General features: G+C 44.8%; 1 protein-coding gene across 2 annotated transcripts in view; it reads left to right on the forward strand.

The window, feature by feature from the left end:
- The window catches only part of ABL1 (ABL proto-oncogene 1, non-receptor tyrosine kinase), a 73,145-nt gene that overhangs the window by 50,172 nt on the left and 5,866 nt on the right, over nt 1-17,107 (forward strand). For both annotated transcript variants that reach the window (XM_065853551.2, XM_065853552.2), the window contains exons 2-10: nt 672-845; nt 1,560-1,855; nt 6,535-6,807; nt 10,654-10,738; nt 11,091-11,268; nt 13,380-13,564; nt 15,662-15,814; nt 16,378-16,467; nt 16,791-16,955. In XM_065853551.2, the coding sequence (XP_065709623.1) occupies nt 672-845; nt 1,560-1,855; nt 6,535-6,807; nt 10,654-10,738; nt 11,091-11,268; nt 13,380-13,564; nt 15,662-15,814; nt 16,378-16,467; nt 16,791-16,955 (1,599 nt within the window). The remainder of the gene's footprint in view (nt 1-671; nt 846-1,559; nt 1,856-6,534; nt 6,808-10,653; nt 10,739-11,090; nt 11,269-13,379; nt 13,565-15,661; nt 15,815-16,377; nt 16,468-16,790; nt 16,956-17,107) is intronic.

Below are 17,107 nucleotides of genomic sequence, written 5' to 3' on the forward strand. Positions count from 1 at the left end.
ACTGATGTACTTGGGCTTGCCTGATATGCAATATTACCTGCCTGATGTGCTCCAGTGTGCAAGGAACTTTGGTGGTTGTTTTTAAGTCACCTGTGAAGCTCAGTTTTTAGAAATCTACTTTTCTGGAGGTGACTCAGGATTCTTGAAGATGTGTAAAGCTCGTTGTGTGAAGTGCACCCCCCCCGCACTCTGGTTTTGACAGCAGCAAGCAGGACAGAGGGCAATAAAAAAGGCACAGCCTTGTACTCCAATAAGAAATGATTAAAAATATAGTGACCCACAGAAGTACGTATCTGCTTCTCAAATAGCACATCTTATAAATCTCCCCCTGCCTGGCTTGCACGTTCTGGTGATTTTGAAGGCCCTGGGTTTGTTTTCAAATCTAACTATTACAAGTTGGGAATGAGCCAAAGGATTTAGAAGCAGCAAAGAGCCTACGTGAGCAGCACGTGAGGAGAGAGAGCGGCTTTCCCTTTCCCTGGGGCTGGGGACAGCTCTGGGACGAGTGTGTCCTGGCCATGTGGCAGGAGATCTACATTAGAAAACCATCCGTGGAGTGCACATGGCAAGAAGCACAATGCAAATTAGGAAATCAGAGCGCGTGGGTTGACCGGCTGGCTTTTATCAGCACAAATGAACCTGGTTTTCCTCTCTCTCTCTTCCTACTCCAGAAGCCCTTCAGAGGCCGGTGGTGTCGGACTTTGAGCCCCAGGGTCTGAGCGAAGCAGCTCGCTGGAACTCCAAGGAGAACCTCCTGTCCTGTCCCAGTGAAAATGACCCCCACCTCTTTGTTGCACTCTATGATTTTGTGGCGAGCGGGGACAACACTCTCAGCATAACTAAAGGTAAGGTCGCTGGGCAGAGCGGTTCTCGGAGTGTGTGAGAAGGCACAGAAGGAAAAACCACTGTGGGATAACTGAGTTATACGCTAAACCCTATGGAATTTTTTTTTACTGTGGGAATTCTTCTTAAATAAATACAAATGTTTCCCAAAGTCATAACCTTCTAAAAGGTTAAAGCTCTTTGAAGCTTTTGCATTGGGCAAGAAACTGTTTGCCAAAACTAAGGTCTGGGTTAGGAGCAAGAATTTGAACTGAGAAATTAAGCTGATTTTAAAGGCTGACCTCTATCATTTTCATAGTTCTCCAAAACACAGTCCCTGTAGGAAAAATGGCTGCACAGATATAGCGTTTTCTTACTCGATCCTTCTGTTCCTTATCTGTACTTCAGGTCACATCAACTTACCTTGCTAATTGAATTTATTTGTTTATCCACTCCTGCTCTCTCCCAGCCCCATCAAGCCAACTCAGTTCAAATAAGATTTGCTAGATGAATTTTTTAAGCTCAATCAGTATCAGAGCTGGTGCAGAAAACTCCTGAAGCATGCGTGTGACTTTATTTGGCTTTGAGGGTCCACTCAAAGAAACACACATGCTCCTTGCTCAGCCAGATATCTGTTCTTACAGGAGATGATTTGATGACCTGTAGCCAGAAAGAACCCATCTTTGTCCTCAGCTCCCGGGTTTGCCACGTCTGAATGTATTGTCTTTTGTGCTAAGGTGAAAAGCTCCGTGTCCTGGGCTACAACCACAATGGGGAATGGTGCGAGGCCCAAACGAAGAACGGACAAGGCTGGGTACCCAGCAACTACATCACCCCGGTGAACAGTTTGGAGAAGCATTCCTGGTATCATGGACCGGTGTCACGGAACGCTGCTGAGTACCTGCTGAGCAGCGGGATCAACGGCAGCTTTCTCGTGCGAGAGAGCGAGAGCAGTCCAGGCCAGAGATCCATCTCCCTGCGATACGAGGGAAGGGTGTACCACTACAGAATAAACACTGCGTCCGACGGAAAGGTAGGATGTCTAAACCATTAAAGAAAACCTTACCGGTATCCTTTGTGCCCTGACTGTACCAGGTCAAGTAGTAGCAATTGAATTGGGCGGTTCTGAACCCTGATCGCAGGGTTCATCATCTGTAGTTATTATACAATAAACTGCGACTGTCGCATCGGTGACAAAACAGGTTTATTCCTTTAGCAATCTTCTGGTAAGGTATAATACAGCTCAGCAGTGAAACACCACAAGGTAGGCGATAGTTACGTCAGAACTGTATGTAATAGATATTAATAAGATATTCTGAGGATGTATTCTTGTCCCATATGTTCAAAAGGTAATCTGTTTGCTAAATCAGAAAAGTTAGTGCCTGTTTCTGATAATCCTGCAAATATTGTGGACAGGATGCTTCTTGAGCTCTTCTGCAGTATTTTTAACTACTGTTTTGATTTCTCTACAGTATTTCAGCGTGATCATTGGAGACGGGTAGGCACTTTCACTTTTATATGGGCCCAGTCTCTAGTTTCTTAAGTTTTTTTCCCTAGATCGTTGTGTGCTGTAGCAATGTTGCAATGCTGTGCTTTGTGGATGCTGCAGAGAAACGTTAGCAGAAAAGTGTAGTTTTCCACAGATTTTTGTTTTGTTTCGTTTGAATTTCATGGAAACATTTCTGCTGGCATTGGATTTCAGCAAAATCTTGTTTGTAGCAGATTTATTTGAAGCAATGTCTCTTTAGATCCTGTGCAGAAGTTGAAGTGTGGGTCTGGAGCAGCAAGGCTGCTGAGGCTCTTCTTGCCAGCATCCAGCAATGACAGATTCTGTGCCGTTAGAGCTCTGTAATTAGAATTAAAAATCAAGTATAGTGGTGACCCACCATGGCCAATTTTCCTTTGTCCTGCCAGAGTTTTATTCTTCTTACAGTGATGTTGACAGCAAAATCTTTAGTATGAAAACATAGGGAGCCATACTGTCACCTGTTTATCAGACTCATCACTCTAAAACTTTTAATAAGATAAACGGATTTTATTCAGTAACGAAATACCTTTTGTCTGCTTTGGCAGACAGATTGTAATGGAGACAATTCTGACCATGTTATTTAAGGTAACGTATTTCTAAATTATGGCACTTTGATTCTTCCGTTTTCCTCCAGCGTAGACACGCTCTGTGGTCACAATCAGCCCTGGGAAATGCTGGCGTGCAGCACGCTTGGAGGACAACATGGCAATCTGGACTGTTATTCCTCCCCCTGTCTCTCTAGTTGATGTTCCTTCAATTCACATTGATGCTGGCAGATGAGCAGTGTTCACATGTGAACATTTCAATCCCAGGCCTCCTTCAGTGGGTGTAAATACGCATGTGTCCATGATGCAGTAGCACGTTCTCCATTTTAGCTGTGAAAGGGTTTGACATATGAAGGCTTTCATCCCAGCAGAGCTGTTTTTATCCCTAAAAAACAGTTCTGCAGCGCTCCGATAATCCGTTGCAGTCCGTATTAGCCAGGTTAACCGTTCATTTTCCACAAAGTTGCTTGAATTGGTGTTTTTGAGAAAAGGCGCAGGTCAGCACAATTCGCCACAGCAGATCTGCAGCTGGTGGTGGCTGCAAATACAAAATCAAGGAGCGGCAGCGACCGAAAGCTTTGGCTGTTTGTGCCCGACGAGCGAAGAGGCAGCAATGGCCTTCCCCATAGCCAGGGCCAGCATCCCTACACAAGGGTCATTTTGCCATGCACCAGATGCTGCAGTTTGCAGCCTGGCGTGTTAAACCACATTGGTTTTAATTTGTGTTAATAATTTGGGCAGTGAATTGTGACAGCTTCACAGCAGCCGTGCTGCCCGCTCTGCTGCTGGGCTCTTCCAGCACCCATCCCCAGCCTTAAAAGCCGAGGAGGCAGGAAGAGAAACAACTAATATCTCTGCTTTTCCCTCTGAAATGAAGACTGATGGAGCAGGTTCCCCGCTCCGAGCTGCTCACGTCGTACTCTATTACCCACTTGGAAGCACAGCACGGCTCTGCCCAAGGAAAGCTCTTACCTTCAACTCCCCGAGCACCTGGGGCCTTCCCAGCCCGCTGGATCATTAGTCAGCCTGTCCGGGGAATTTAATATCTGCAGGAAGGATGAATGGCTTTGGTGGGATAACATCCCGTGACTGAGAGAAGATGCTATCGGCAGAAAGAGGTATTAGAGAAACGTGCGGAGCAACGGCTGCCGTGCATCGCACAGCCCGGCCCAGGCTTTATCCTGGGGAAAGCTCAAAGGTCTAGGAAGATCGAATGGGTGTGTGTCCTAATTTTAGCACTGCTCATACTGAATGTGTTGAGGTTCAACTACTTTTTAAAGAAAAAAAAAATCCTCAGGGCATTTTTAATTTCCCAGTTTAATGGATTATATTCTTCCGGATCACCTTTTAATGTTTTGTTGGCATCTGGTAAATGACTTCTGTGGTACAGAGGACTTGGTTTTCCTGACTTGATAATACTTGAGGCAAAGCCTCCTGTTGAGTAACCCAACTGAATAAACAATGTTGTCCAGCCAGTTCTTCAAATCCTGCTGTCCTCAGCATTAAGGACGCAGGACACGGGTCCTGCTTGAGTTTCTTGGAGCTCGCAGTGGCTCAGCTGGATGCAGACTCGCTCCTTTATCACGGACCTTCATGGATTTTTTTTGTGTGGATGTTCAGTTTTGTCCACTGACCGGGGAGAGGGAATCCCATCAGGTGAAGGATGTGGTGGGTGTCAACACAGACCGGTTTATATTTTAATAAAATATACCAACCAGAAAAAAAAGATGCATTCTGTTGAGGGAAGCTGCAGATGAGTGACCAACTTCGTACAAGCAGAGCCCCTTGGAACAGGGCTGGTTTACAATTTGACTGATGATATACAAAAATTGCCCAAATAACATGTCAACATCGTAGCCAGGAAGCAAACTGTACGAGTTCCTGTGTAACCTCACGCACGCCGAGCCTGTTACCTCTGTTGGAGCAGGTTTAGCAGCACCAGATGGTTTTCTTGGGGGAAATTCTCCAGCCAGCAGCTCGAGTTAAGGTTTGGTAATCGGGGCCAGCAGAGCGGGGAGGTCGCAGTGCATGGTTGGTGTACGCGGCTCGCTGGACCGCGTCAGCAGCGTGCTGTCCATTGCCGCTCCATCTTCTTGTGATACAGGCTGCAAATTCCAGATGAAGATTTAAACACAGCATAACTCTGATTTCCAGTAGTGCTGATGTGAAATAAGGCCTTCAGGAGTCGGTATTGAGGTGTAATCACTGAAAGAAAACCATCTCTACCAACAGAATGAGCATGTTTAGTGGGTGGATGTGGTTTTTTGATGTAAGTGGAGAGCTTCACGTGTGTGGCCTGGGCAGGGTCATCCTGTTCTGTTCCCCATCCTGGTATGGGTTTGCTGTGCAACCTTTGGCCACTTATTTAACTTATTTCTCTACGTGTAACAAGATCATACAATCCGTCACACAAAACACAGATATTTCTAATTCCTATGAGATTTTTGAGATCATGAGATACAAGCCATCATAAAAGCATGGGTAGCTTCCTTTACTATCATTCTTTAATACTTCCAAGTGATCCTGGCATTCAGCATCATTTTCTCCATCCATACTTTCATATTTTAGTCCTCAGTGTAGTGTGTGAACTGCTCGTACCGCTGCGAGTACACCAGTCATTCCCAGCAGGTATGGCTTGTTTTAAATTGTGGCTGTACTGCCTGATGCTTGGTGGTCCAAACCATACAGCTGTAAACACCTCTCTGATGTTGTCACTTTTCTGTTCTCAGAGCAGCTGGTTTTAAGGTGATTCCACCTCTTTGACCATGAAAGGCATGTTCATTTTTTTTTTTTTAATCAATCTATGTTGAAATGAGGTTTTGTCCATTTACTTTATCTAAAGAGCATCCCTCTCCTCCAGGTGTTATCAGCATAACCTTTGTAAAAATTAAGTTTCTAGCATTTGTCACCTTGCCTAGCGGAAGGCTGGGCTTGAGTGCACACTGGAAATACAAAGCGGTGGTGGTAGGGAGTGACTTGTTCGTTATCTTTAGTAGGCTTTTAGGCTTAAAATGGATCTTTTGTATAAATGTTAAAAAAGGTAACAAGTCTAGGTTAGCATGCTGCACTGCAGGTTCTCATTCAGTGCTAATGATTTTACTTCTGCGTTATTGACCGGTGCCCATCACGGGAATTGCGCAGAGCAGCTGCCCACCTTGCTGCCAAACACAGTGCAGAAGCTTGGGCCACATGCAGGGAAGGCACCAGTTTGCTTGTGACACTTGAGAGAGAATTTAGGCAGGTGAAGATGTCATAACCCAAATAGGAATAATGCAATCAAGACACCGAGGTTGACAACCCCCTGCTCTCCAGGAAATATCCCCCCATCTCTACTGACCAGCCTTTTGAAAAAAGACATTTCAAGCAACAGCATGCAGATTTAATGCTATTTGCAGTCACTCCTTTCACTTTGTTACAGCGAAGTGCATGTATTTTCTCCTGAATCCATGCATTTCCATGTACGTGTTGATGGTTGGCAGCTCTGAGAACTGGTAACGGAGCTGGTGGAGCTCATAGTATTGCAGATTGAGTAGATGTGATGCAACACTTTGGTTTCACAATATTATAATGTAATTTCTAGATATGAATGCTCCGATGTGCGTAGTGTGATTGAGTTCTCTCTCTCTCTTTGGTCCCTAGCTGTATGTCTCTTCAGAGAGCCGCTTCAACACCTTGGCAGAGCTGGTCCATCATCATTCAACCGTTGCAGATGGGCTCATCACCACTTTGCACTACCCGGCGCCCAAACGCAATAAGCCCACTATTTACGGCGTGTCTCCAAACTACGACAAGTGGGAGATAGAGCGAACTGACATCACGATGAAGCACAAGCTTGGTGGAGGACAGTACGGAGAGGTGTACGAAGGAGTCTGGAAGAAGTACAACCTTACAGTGGCTGTGAAGACGCTCAAGGTAGGACTCAAATCTCGGAGCGTTCTCATTCATCTCCTTTCAGCAGAAACTGAGTTTGGGCTGGTTGACTGCCCTCAGCCTTAGTTAAGACAGTTTGGGTTGGTGACAACCCTTCCTTTCTGTGCTGTAGGTTTGAAATATGAGTATTTTTGAAAGAGCTTGATCCTATTATGGTTTTAGGTGATACCTGAAACACTTGTAACTCAACAAAGGAGGACGATAACAGTGTGATTTTTACTTTACAACTGATGAAACCTGAGAAAAGTAAATAGTGCCATGATGTCTCCCGTTCCGGGTGTAGTAAAGGAGAGCTGTTCACGCATGAACGCACGAACACAAGCTGGTGTGTTAAGGAAAATTGTGAATTGTGAGTCAGTCAATATGGAATTCAAAGGCTGCGCTTCAGGGAGGCTTTGCCTGTTTTGATTTTGTGTCTTATGTGGCATTTTACCCAAAAGACAAGCTCCCTGTGTACCTGCAAGTCTTACACAATTGTTCACAGCTGCTTCTTATCAAAAGATACAAGAGGAGGAAAAAGTGTTTCCAAGCTAAAATATATTAACATTCAGAAGTGGCTTTAATGAGGAACTGGATAATCAGTTCTGTTTCTGGCTCTGGTCCCTGATTTCTGTGTCTTGGTTTCCGTGTCTATTGAAATGCAAATAATGCTCTGTGAGTGCATAAGGTCATTGGTTAATTCATTTATGTTTATAAGAAATGTCTTGAGATCTTCTGGCACCATCCACACACATTGCATTTGATTGCTTAATAGGAGTTTATGCTAACTTGACACCGTGTTCTGTCTCGTCAAATGGGGATGTGGTTTGGTCTTGCAGAAACAAACAGAATGGGGTTTTTTGTTTGTTTCTTGTTTTTTTTTTTGCAGTGGAAACTTTGAAGTGGAGAGAACTGTGTAGATGCTTTAATGTGAGGGGAAGAACATTTCCTTGATTTGGGGAAAATATTTCTTCCTTACCCTCTGAGCAGCGGCTACCTCAATGATTCTGGGTTGCCATGGTTGCAGAAAGTATTTTCATTTTGGCCTTTTTTTGTCCTCTGGAGGTTCCTGTTGCTGCTCCCCAGTGGAGAGTCCAAGCTCCTGCTTGCACAGGGAGCGAGTGACACCTAGTGACATCCCAGCTCCGATCCTGCGCTGGGGACCGCAGGGCTTGCTCGGAGCCTTGTGGTGCAGGTGGAGCTGGATGTGACCAGGCTGAACAAAACGCCTGTTTCTCCTGAACAGGAGAGACTGGTTGTTTCCAGGAACATAATTTGCTGTAACATCTCTCTTCCTGCTTCTGGGTGCAACGTGAGGATATTCCATGCCTTCAGATTTCTCATTTTTACTCCAAACTGTAGTTGTTACTTTCATTCTCTTTTCCCTAAAACCCATCAGCAAAAGCAAATGGTGTGTCATCCAATAAAATGTGTTAGTGCGTAGGAGAAGTCTAAATACAGACCATGGCTGTTTCAAATATACCAAATAAATATTTAATGCAACATAAGTAAAAGTGGTTCATAATGTAGTATGAAGCAGCGTGTTCCACTGGGGAATGTAAGAGTCACCAAGAAGAGAGCTGAGAAACACTTCAACCTGCAATTACGCACACTAAACCCATCCTTAAAAGCAAATTTATAATCCACCTTCTTTAAATCCATCAGCGCACTGCCTGACAGCTGGGATTATAGCTTGCTTCAAAGTTTTGGGAAACATTTTAAAATCACATTTATATCCCAGTTCTGCTGGGGAAAACAAGCCCTCCGCAGCTTCTGCACAAACCTTCCCATGACTCACTTTATTTTCCTCTGAGAGAGTATTCTTCACAATTTCGTGTGACTCTTCGTGTTCCTTCCCCATGTACTCCAGCCAGCTCGATAAGAAAGATAAAGGGGAGGGAAAACTAAAGGGGAACACCCATTGTTCCAGCTTCTTTTTGAACAGCGATGCTGAAAAACACCCATTTGTTGTTTGGTTTTCTATCAAGTCTCTCAGCGTAGCTCACAGCTGGCGCAAACCGCTGGATCGCACAAGGCGGCGAGCAAAGCAGCACACGCTTGCTTGGTTGCATTTTACTGGGAGGTGCTGGACAATATCTTGCTAATTAGATGCTTCCAGTTAAAATAGATCATGTGCATTGTGCAGGACACATCGGTGTTAATAAGGGTCTGTCATCGTACCACGGCACACTCAGAATTTGGGGTTTTACACCAGATGTTGATGGAGAGGAGCACGAGGTAGGAGTGGGGCTGTGACCTGTGTGTCGCTGCACTGAATGCCGCCTGCTGTGACCGTGCCCAGCGCTTGTCCCCCGCGAGGGCCGTTTAAAGACCATTTAATCTCAGCACGTTTCTCACTGCACTATTCAGTCACCATCCTTCAAGATTGCCTCTTTTCTTATTTTATCTTTTTCCCCAGCAGAGAAGCCTGTGTTTCAAATTAGGCAACATGCAACCCCAATGTCCCTCAATGCCATGGCGTGGACCTGTGCTCTGCTAGGAGAACATTGTATAGCCAGAACTGGTTTCTTTCTTCCGTGGCTTTGTGCGGTCGAAGAAGAAAATTGGTTAAGCTTGATCCTTTGCATAAGATCAGGTTTTCAGAGAGATCATTTTACAGTAGTGCTCTGTATGTGTCCTCCTTATTAATTTGGTCACTGAAAGGCAAGAGATTTAAAAAGGTGGCACAGCTGTGCAGAGGAGCGACCTTTCAGAGCCTGTATAGTGTGCGTAAGATAAATGCATATTTAGGGTAATTTTGCAACCTGGATTGTTAACCCGGTTTCCTCTGCCAAAGAAAACAGTTTAAGGATCTACTCACAAGGACCTTTGGGCTATTAGTTTTGACAGAATGTGTTCAGCAAATCACAGCTGCCAATCAAGCTAATTGGCAAGGAATAGTAAATGATTGAATGAAACTGTTTGAGAAGGGTTCTGGTTGCTAACTGCGAAGCAGGGAGCTGGCTGGATCACACAGCAGCCGCCCACTGTTATCATGCTCACCAGCAGCAGTAAATCCTTCCCAATCCTTCCTTAAAACACTTCGTCCGTGTAGCCTGTCAACATTAATCCACCAATGAAAAAAAAATATGGATATAGAAAGAAACATTGCTTTAGGAATAGATCTGTGCTTTTACACCACTTTGAAATGACCTTCTGGCCATTTGGGGCGTATTTTCTCCTGAAAAATATGTCTTTTGAAGAAGATCGTATCATCTTCCTCGGGTCTGTGTTGTGCCAAGCAACTTTACGGTGTTCAACAAATAGGTAGTGACACGTCTGCCTGGACGTTACGTCATGGGTCAGGCTCTAAATGCCAGAAATCTGTGAAACCTCGGGCTTTCAATTAAGGAGAAGCTGCTGTCGGTCCTGCCCCCATCTGACCGGGGGGATTTCTTGCCCCTGCCCAGTGAAACCGGGGACCCGCATTTCAGCTGCTTCTCAAGTAGTTGATTGTGGCGAATCCTTCCTTTTCTGTTGCTTCTCGTTTCTTTTCTGTACTTTTTATTTTGTGTTATCTTCTGCTCTGCGAAGAACAAGCACATTATTCCTTTTCAGCTCCTGAATGGTCCTGTGAGAGGCCTTTCACAAAAGGGATATGGATTTTCTTGCCCCAAAAAGCTATGTTAGAATAGGAATGATAAAAATATGTACGTTTCTAAATCCTACAAAAAAAAACCCCAACGTTCCTAATTCCCTGGCATTGTGATGTGGCTACAGGGAAAAATTACCTTAAAAGAACTGTGGCTTATGTTGTCGCTTTGCAGTTCGTTTTTGTGTCCACATACAAAAAATCCGTTCCTCCTTTGTGCGCGCTGTCCTTGCCAAAGCTTTGCCATTGTTCTGCAGGAGGATACCATGGAGGTGGAAGAGTTCTTGAAAGAAGCCGCAGTAATGAAGGAGATCAAGCATCCGAACTTGGTGCAATTATTGGGTAAGTGATAAATACTAAGCAGAGGGATTGGAACTGAACCCTTGTGCAATGATACGGATGTTAAGGAGCAGATAAGCTGCTTACCATACCAAGGCTTTAAATACAGACACTTATTGTCTGGCAAAATTCACAATTTGTACCACTAATACATGATTTTTAATGATCTTGTCTCCCTAATGTTTAAATTGCCAGAGCCTGAAGCAGGGAATTAAAACCCTCTATTAACCATTTCCAAGCAGAGCTCATTCTTTCTGTGAGCCCCATATTTCTGCCTTCTAGAGGTATAAATTGCCCTAGAGAAGATTCACTGATATTCTCAAACATTCCTTGTAAACTTTCTGCTGATCCCTAGGGGTGTGCACACGGGAACCTCCTTTCTACATCATTACGGAGTTCATGACGTACGGGAATCTGCTGGATTACCTGCGCGAGTGCAACCGGCAGGAGGTGAACGCCGTGGTGCTGCTGTACATGGCAACTCAGATCTCCTCGGCCATGGAGTACCTGGAGAAGAAGAACTTCATTCACAGGTAGGAAGGACAGTGGGCACCCCTGAATCTCAGCACAAAACCCCTCTTGATGTATTTTCCTGCCTTTCAGGTTATCACGGCATTGACTTAAAAGCAGTTGGTGTCCTATAGTTAACACACTAGTGTGTTGTGTTTTGATACCTCACGTTAACCTGTCTATAGGATATTCTCCTAATTGTTTTTGTCTCAGTGTTTTTCTCTTACCTTTGAAGTAGATGCAGGTGAAAGGCATGCCAGTACTTTTATATTTTGGGCAAGGGCCTTAAATGTGAATGCTTCCCAAAGTAACAGGCTCTTAATGGAGCAGATAAGCTACTGCTACACCTTGGTTCTAACAGCCATTAAAACCCACTGCAGTTGATCTTGCTGGATGCGTGCAGGTGTTCGCAGCAAAGCCACCCCCTTAGTGCCGCCCTATCCTGTGTTCTTTCTTGTTTGACGTTTTTTTTGCCATCCTCTGTAGGGATTATTTCCCACTGTTGTCCAGATTGTGTATTCAGTTTAATAAGCATCTCTGCAGTCTTAAAAGTCTCAGAGACTCTGACCTTTAAGTGTGCTGCAATTATGGCTGGAGCTTTGCATTCTTCATCTGCAGAAGTGGCCTCCTAGCAATATAATGACACATCCTGCGTGAAGGTTGGAGAGTCACTGAGCTTTTATACAAGATGTTCTCTGTGCCATAGCGTGACCTTTCCTGCCCAATTAACTGCAATACAAAATTAGCACGTGTTTTTTTCATAGAGACAAATATGAAGATTGTGTGTGAAGTTCTAGGTGCTCCTCCAAGTCATACATTGCGTTTGCTGCTTGAAAGGCCTGTTTAAATGCTTCTGTCAGTCAATAAAGTGAACGGGGATGCTGCAAATTAAGATTTCCAGCCCTTGATTTGCTCTGTTGAAAGTATTTCATCCCCTCAGCCTGCAGGAAGTGAACTTTAAAAACTGCTTTGTGTGAATCCCATTTGTCTGCTCTCCCGTTCATTTAATTTCCTCTTACTTCTGATGACCCATTTATCTAAAATAAATAGTAACGTTTTTCCTTATCAGCCACCCCCATACCCACCTACCCAATTATTTTAAGAGTGTTTTCACAATTCACATCCATGGATTCAAATGCTGGGCTGTGACCTCATTTAATGAATCAGGAAGGAGGAGGAATTAGATTACGAAGAGGAGCTTTTATTTAGACACACATTGTAGTAATCAGCATTGATAAGAAAGTGTATTCAAAAACACTGGGAAAATTGAATGGGCATCTAGTGAGACGTACTTTTAAAATTTATTCTGCTTGAGGAGAACAAGCAAAAGAAACAGCAATGTCTGCCTCCTATCTAAAGATCTCTCTCAGCTTCCTGGTAGAATCAATTTTTACTTCAATGTGACATAATCTCAAAGTGTTTTTAACAAAACCTAATATTAGGAGAAATATCCTTCTGCGCTTTACGTTTTTATACTCATGAAGCGTTTCCGAGGGTGCTGACAGCACGTACGAGCCGGGGAAGCGGCGCATGCAATGTGCACATCTCTCACCTGGAGGAAAAACGTGGAGGAAAAGCTTAATTTGCTTATTGCCCAGTGCTTTGAAAGTACCCACAGCAGGGGCTACAGCAGCTTTGGAAAGGGCAAAACATGGCATGAAAAAGTTGTGTTGTAAAATGCAGGGAGGAAGAAGAGCTGGAGAAGGCATTGTGGAGAGCGATGGGTGCTGGGGTGACCGAGGTGCCGGAGAGATGGGCAGGAAGGGAGACATCGCCACATGGTTTATTCAGCGCTCATCCTCAGCTATTGATAACTTAAGCACTGACATTTCTTGAAATTATTTTTATCCCGAGGGTGGCAGCTTTTATTGAAAGTGAGGGGGCTTCTTGAAGCTTTCGCTTCAAATTATTTAACAAAAAATAAAAAAGTTTGGATGACAGTCTTGCAGAACCGGAATGGAAAATAACTTTCTCTCTTACATGTATGTGCATAACTACATAATTTCTGTGTGATACTCTGATCAAAATAATCACGTGCAGCCCCAGGTTTCCTTTGGAACAGCACGTTTCCTTGCTCTCGCTACAAGTGAGATGGTAAAGACTCCTCATTGCCTATTTCTGTTCATGTTTTTAGGGATCTTGCTGCCAGAAACTGCCTGGTAGGGGAGAACCACTTGGTGAAGGTGGCGGACTTTGGCCTGAGCAGACTGATGACAGGGGATACGTACACTGCCCACGCCGGAGCAAAATTCCCCATCAAGTGGACGGCACCAGAAAGCCTGGCCTACAATAAGTTCTCCATTAAATCTGACGTCTGGGGTAAGAATTTGCATGGACGAATTAATGCAGATTATAGTTCTTTGGCAGGGCTGTGAAATGAGGACGATGTGGAACATTTCAGGAGGGAGCACGTTCCTTGGTTTGAGCCGAATTGTTCTATGAGCTTGTCAGAGCGCAGGAACTGACCTCTGCTAAGTCAGTGGATGCCGACCTGACTTTGTGTGTTTGAATCATTGGCAAATATGAAAATAAAGGATACTGTAGTGTTTATAGCAATGTATGAAATGGGGCTGGAGGGCACTGATAGTATACTATTGACTTAGTAAGTGTTCTGACCCAGGACTATGAAACAATATATTGTTATATAGTTAGGAACTTTCTAACTACTTCAAGGAGGAAAGTGAGAATCTGGTTCATTTTATGTTAAAAAAAAATTATATGTGAAACTGTGTAGTGATAGCTCCAAGCTTGTCTTTTTGCATTTTAAAAGAATAATCTTTGGAATGAGATGAGGAGAAACGGAAGGAAAATTTGATGACAAATGGTTATTGAAGAGCCCTGAGGTGCTGGTGATAAGAGTAGGCTCAGCTAAATGGAGCTACGTTCTATCAAATCTGACCGCAGAAAATCTCGTTGTACTTTTAATCAGCCTTTCCTTGGGTTTTCTATCTCTGCCATAGCTGTTGGTCAAATTCTCAAAAGTGCCCGGTGACATGAGATAGAAGTCTGTGGGACGTGGTCGCAAAGGCACTTGGAAAATGTTATCCTGAGCGTCTTCTATATGTGAAACAACACAGTGAAGCAGCAGTGAAGTTTTCTGGAATTTTGGGAAGCTGTGCAGAGAAAGGCTTTATTCAAAGAAACTTTTAGGTAGATGGCTGATGCAAAATGTGTTATAAGTGGGAGGAAAACCCAAACCAACCTCCCAAGGAGTGTGTGATTGCCGACCGAGGTGTTTCTTCTGCTTTGGACTCGACTGTGGCGGCGTTGGCTGTTGCTGGGTATCCACACAGCCTCAGGGATGCTGCTGAATCGCTGTGGAGGCTGCAGCATCCCTATTGCATCTAAATAGTGGAGGACTCGGGGAGGAAAGATCCAAAAGGAGTGTTGGGTATCTTTAATTAGGGTTTGCCCGGTGAGAGTCGGGCAGTGGGCTTTGGGATCTGATCAGAACAACCGCCGTGCCCCGGGGCCACGGGTGCTGCTGGGCACACCGGAGTTCAGACGCTTTCACCTCGCTGCCTCGAGACACCAATCAAAGAACATTGTGCACAGAAATGTCTAATGTAAATCGCCCTTGGTGATGGTACCATGTAATGTGATGTGATTTCCTTCCTTACGCAGGATTGTAATCGCTTTCTCTTCAGGTTAAGAACAGAATAGGGTGACTGAACTAATTACATGCAGGTTGTTGAACTGGCGTTGAGTCTGTTCTGCCTGCCCGACTCCTGGGCTGGCTGCCTTACCCTGCTGCTGACCCACATCCCCACCCACATCTGGGACCTGAATGTCTCGTCTGCCCCAAACCCCCTTTTTGTTGTGCTCTCCCTTTTCCTGTTCAGCTTCCCCTGTGACCAAAACAGCTCATCCTCACCCCATCTTGTTGGTAGCAACTGCTGAAACTTTCCCCTCACCGCTCCCCCGGTGGTTTCTCCTGCACACCATGCAGCTAAACAAGGCCACCCCAAAAACTATTAAAAAAAGCACTATTAAAATGTGCGAGTCCTGTGGGGAGAGGCTGCAGATGAGAGGAGCTGTCAAATTGAGGGAGAGACTGCAGTGCAGCAGGGAAACGGTTTCAGCTAATCCACTGTGAAGTCTCTTAATTGTGCCTTTAATAGGACTTGAAGGATCTCAAGGCGTTCAGGTTTGAGACAACTGATACATTGAAAATTAGTCTAATTCTACCCTGTCATATCGCAGGAGACTTGTCTGTGTTGACGACGAGGCTTGTTATGCTTCTTTAACATTTAAGCTGCTGCTGAGCATGGGATCTGAGCCACCCAGAGCTGGTTTAAGTGTGCAGCACTGTTTAGTGACTGCTCCCACCAAACATCCTTTCAAATTTAAGATGAAAACAAAGCTTATTGATTTTTTCTTTTCCCTTTTTTCTTTTCCTTTCTTTCTCCACTGCAGCCTTCGGCGTTCTGCTGTGGGAAATTGCAACCTACGGTATGTCCCCTTACCCTGGGATTGACCTGTCTCAAGTCTATGAGCTGTTGGAGAAAGACTACCGGATGGAGCGCCCCGAAGGCTGTCCTGAGAAAGTTTATGAGCTAATGAGAGCATGTAAGTGTTCCCCAGCCCTGCAAACGTGGCTTCTTAGCTCTGCAGAGGTGCCATAAAAGTGCCAGGATCTGGCCATGTACGACAACACCCAAGAAACCCCCTGCCAGTTCCAGTGTACAATGCTGGGTACAAGTGTTTGGTTAAAACTGTTTTCCCCAGAGGGTGAACATGCTATGAAACCAGTCATTCTTCTCTACTGGGAGCACACAGGCCTGGGGGAGAGATTTGTTGTTCAGCTTGATGTTTTCTTTGTCTCCTTTTTCCTGACAATTTAAAGAAAAGCTTGTGCTCTAAGGATGAAGCAGGAGCTTCATTAGGCTTCTTAAGGGACTGACTGTTACTCTTCCACTGTGGCCTTTTGGTACATGACTTAGCGCAATATGTTTTTTTCCAGCATTACTTTGGCTCGGTGCAGACACCCAGCACCCTTCAAATGAGGTTTCCATGTCATTATTTCATCTTGCCCGTTTTATAAAATAGGAACTGCCGTTACTGACTGCTCCTGGTGTGGTGTGTGGAGTGTCTGACGTGGTGGGCAGTTCTGAGCGGTGTTGTTTTTGCAGGCTGGCAGTGGAGCCCTTCCGACAGACCCTCCTTTGCGGAGATCCATCAGGCCTTTGAAACCATGTTTCAGGAATCCAGCATATCGGACGGTAGGTGTGGGGCCCTTGGACCGGCAGTTCCGGGGGTGGGAATGGGGCCAAGTGCATCCTTACCTGTGCGTTTTATGGGCTGCTTTGCAGTGAAACTCAATCCTGGGTTGTACTGCCCAGTGTAAACAGCATGGAAAGCAGAGATGTGTTTGCATTTGGGCATTTTCTGTGGATGGGCACATGTCTAATTTTAAAGGGTGAAGCGGCTGAACAACCTCAGGGAACCTCTGCTTTGTGTTGTTTGCTTTTCTTTTGTGCTGTTAACTCTGAACAGCACAATAGTTTTGATCTTTTGTTCATTGTAGTGATTTTCTTTGTTGCAGAGGTGGAGAAGGAGTTGGGAAAGAAGGGCATGAGGAGCGTAGTGAGCAATTTCCTCCAGGCCCCAGAGTTACCAACCAAAACACGAACATCGAGGAGAGCTGCTGAAAGCAAAGACGCCAACGAGGGCTTGGAGACCACACATGCTCGAGGCCAGGGAGAATGTGGTAGGTTTAATTAAAGTCATTATTCCTTCAGGAAATACAGAGGAAAACAAAATACACGTCCAGCTCCAGGTCTTCACCTAGGAAAAGCTGACTCTGATAACAGGTGCCGTCTTTCCTTACCAGTGTTGTGTTTCTGGGTGACAGGCTGCTGA

This window comes from Patagioenas fasciata, chromosome 20, assembly GCF_037038585.1.
Source record: "Patagioenas fasciata isolate bPatFas1 chromosome 20, bPatFas1.hap1, whole genome shotgun sequence".
Lineage (NCBI taxonomy): Eukaryota > Metazoa > Chordata > Aves > Columbiformes > Columbidae > Patagioenas > Patagioenas fasciata.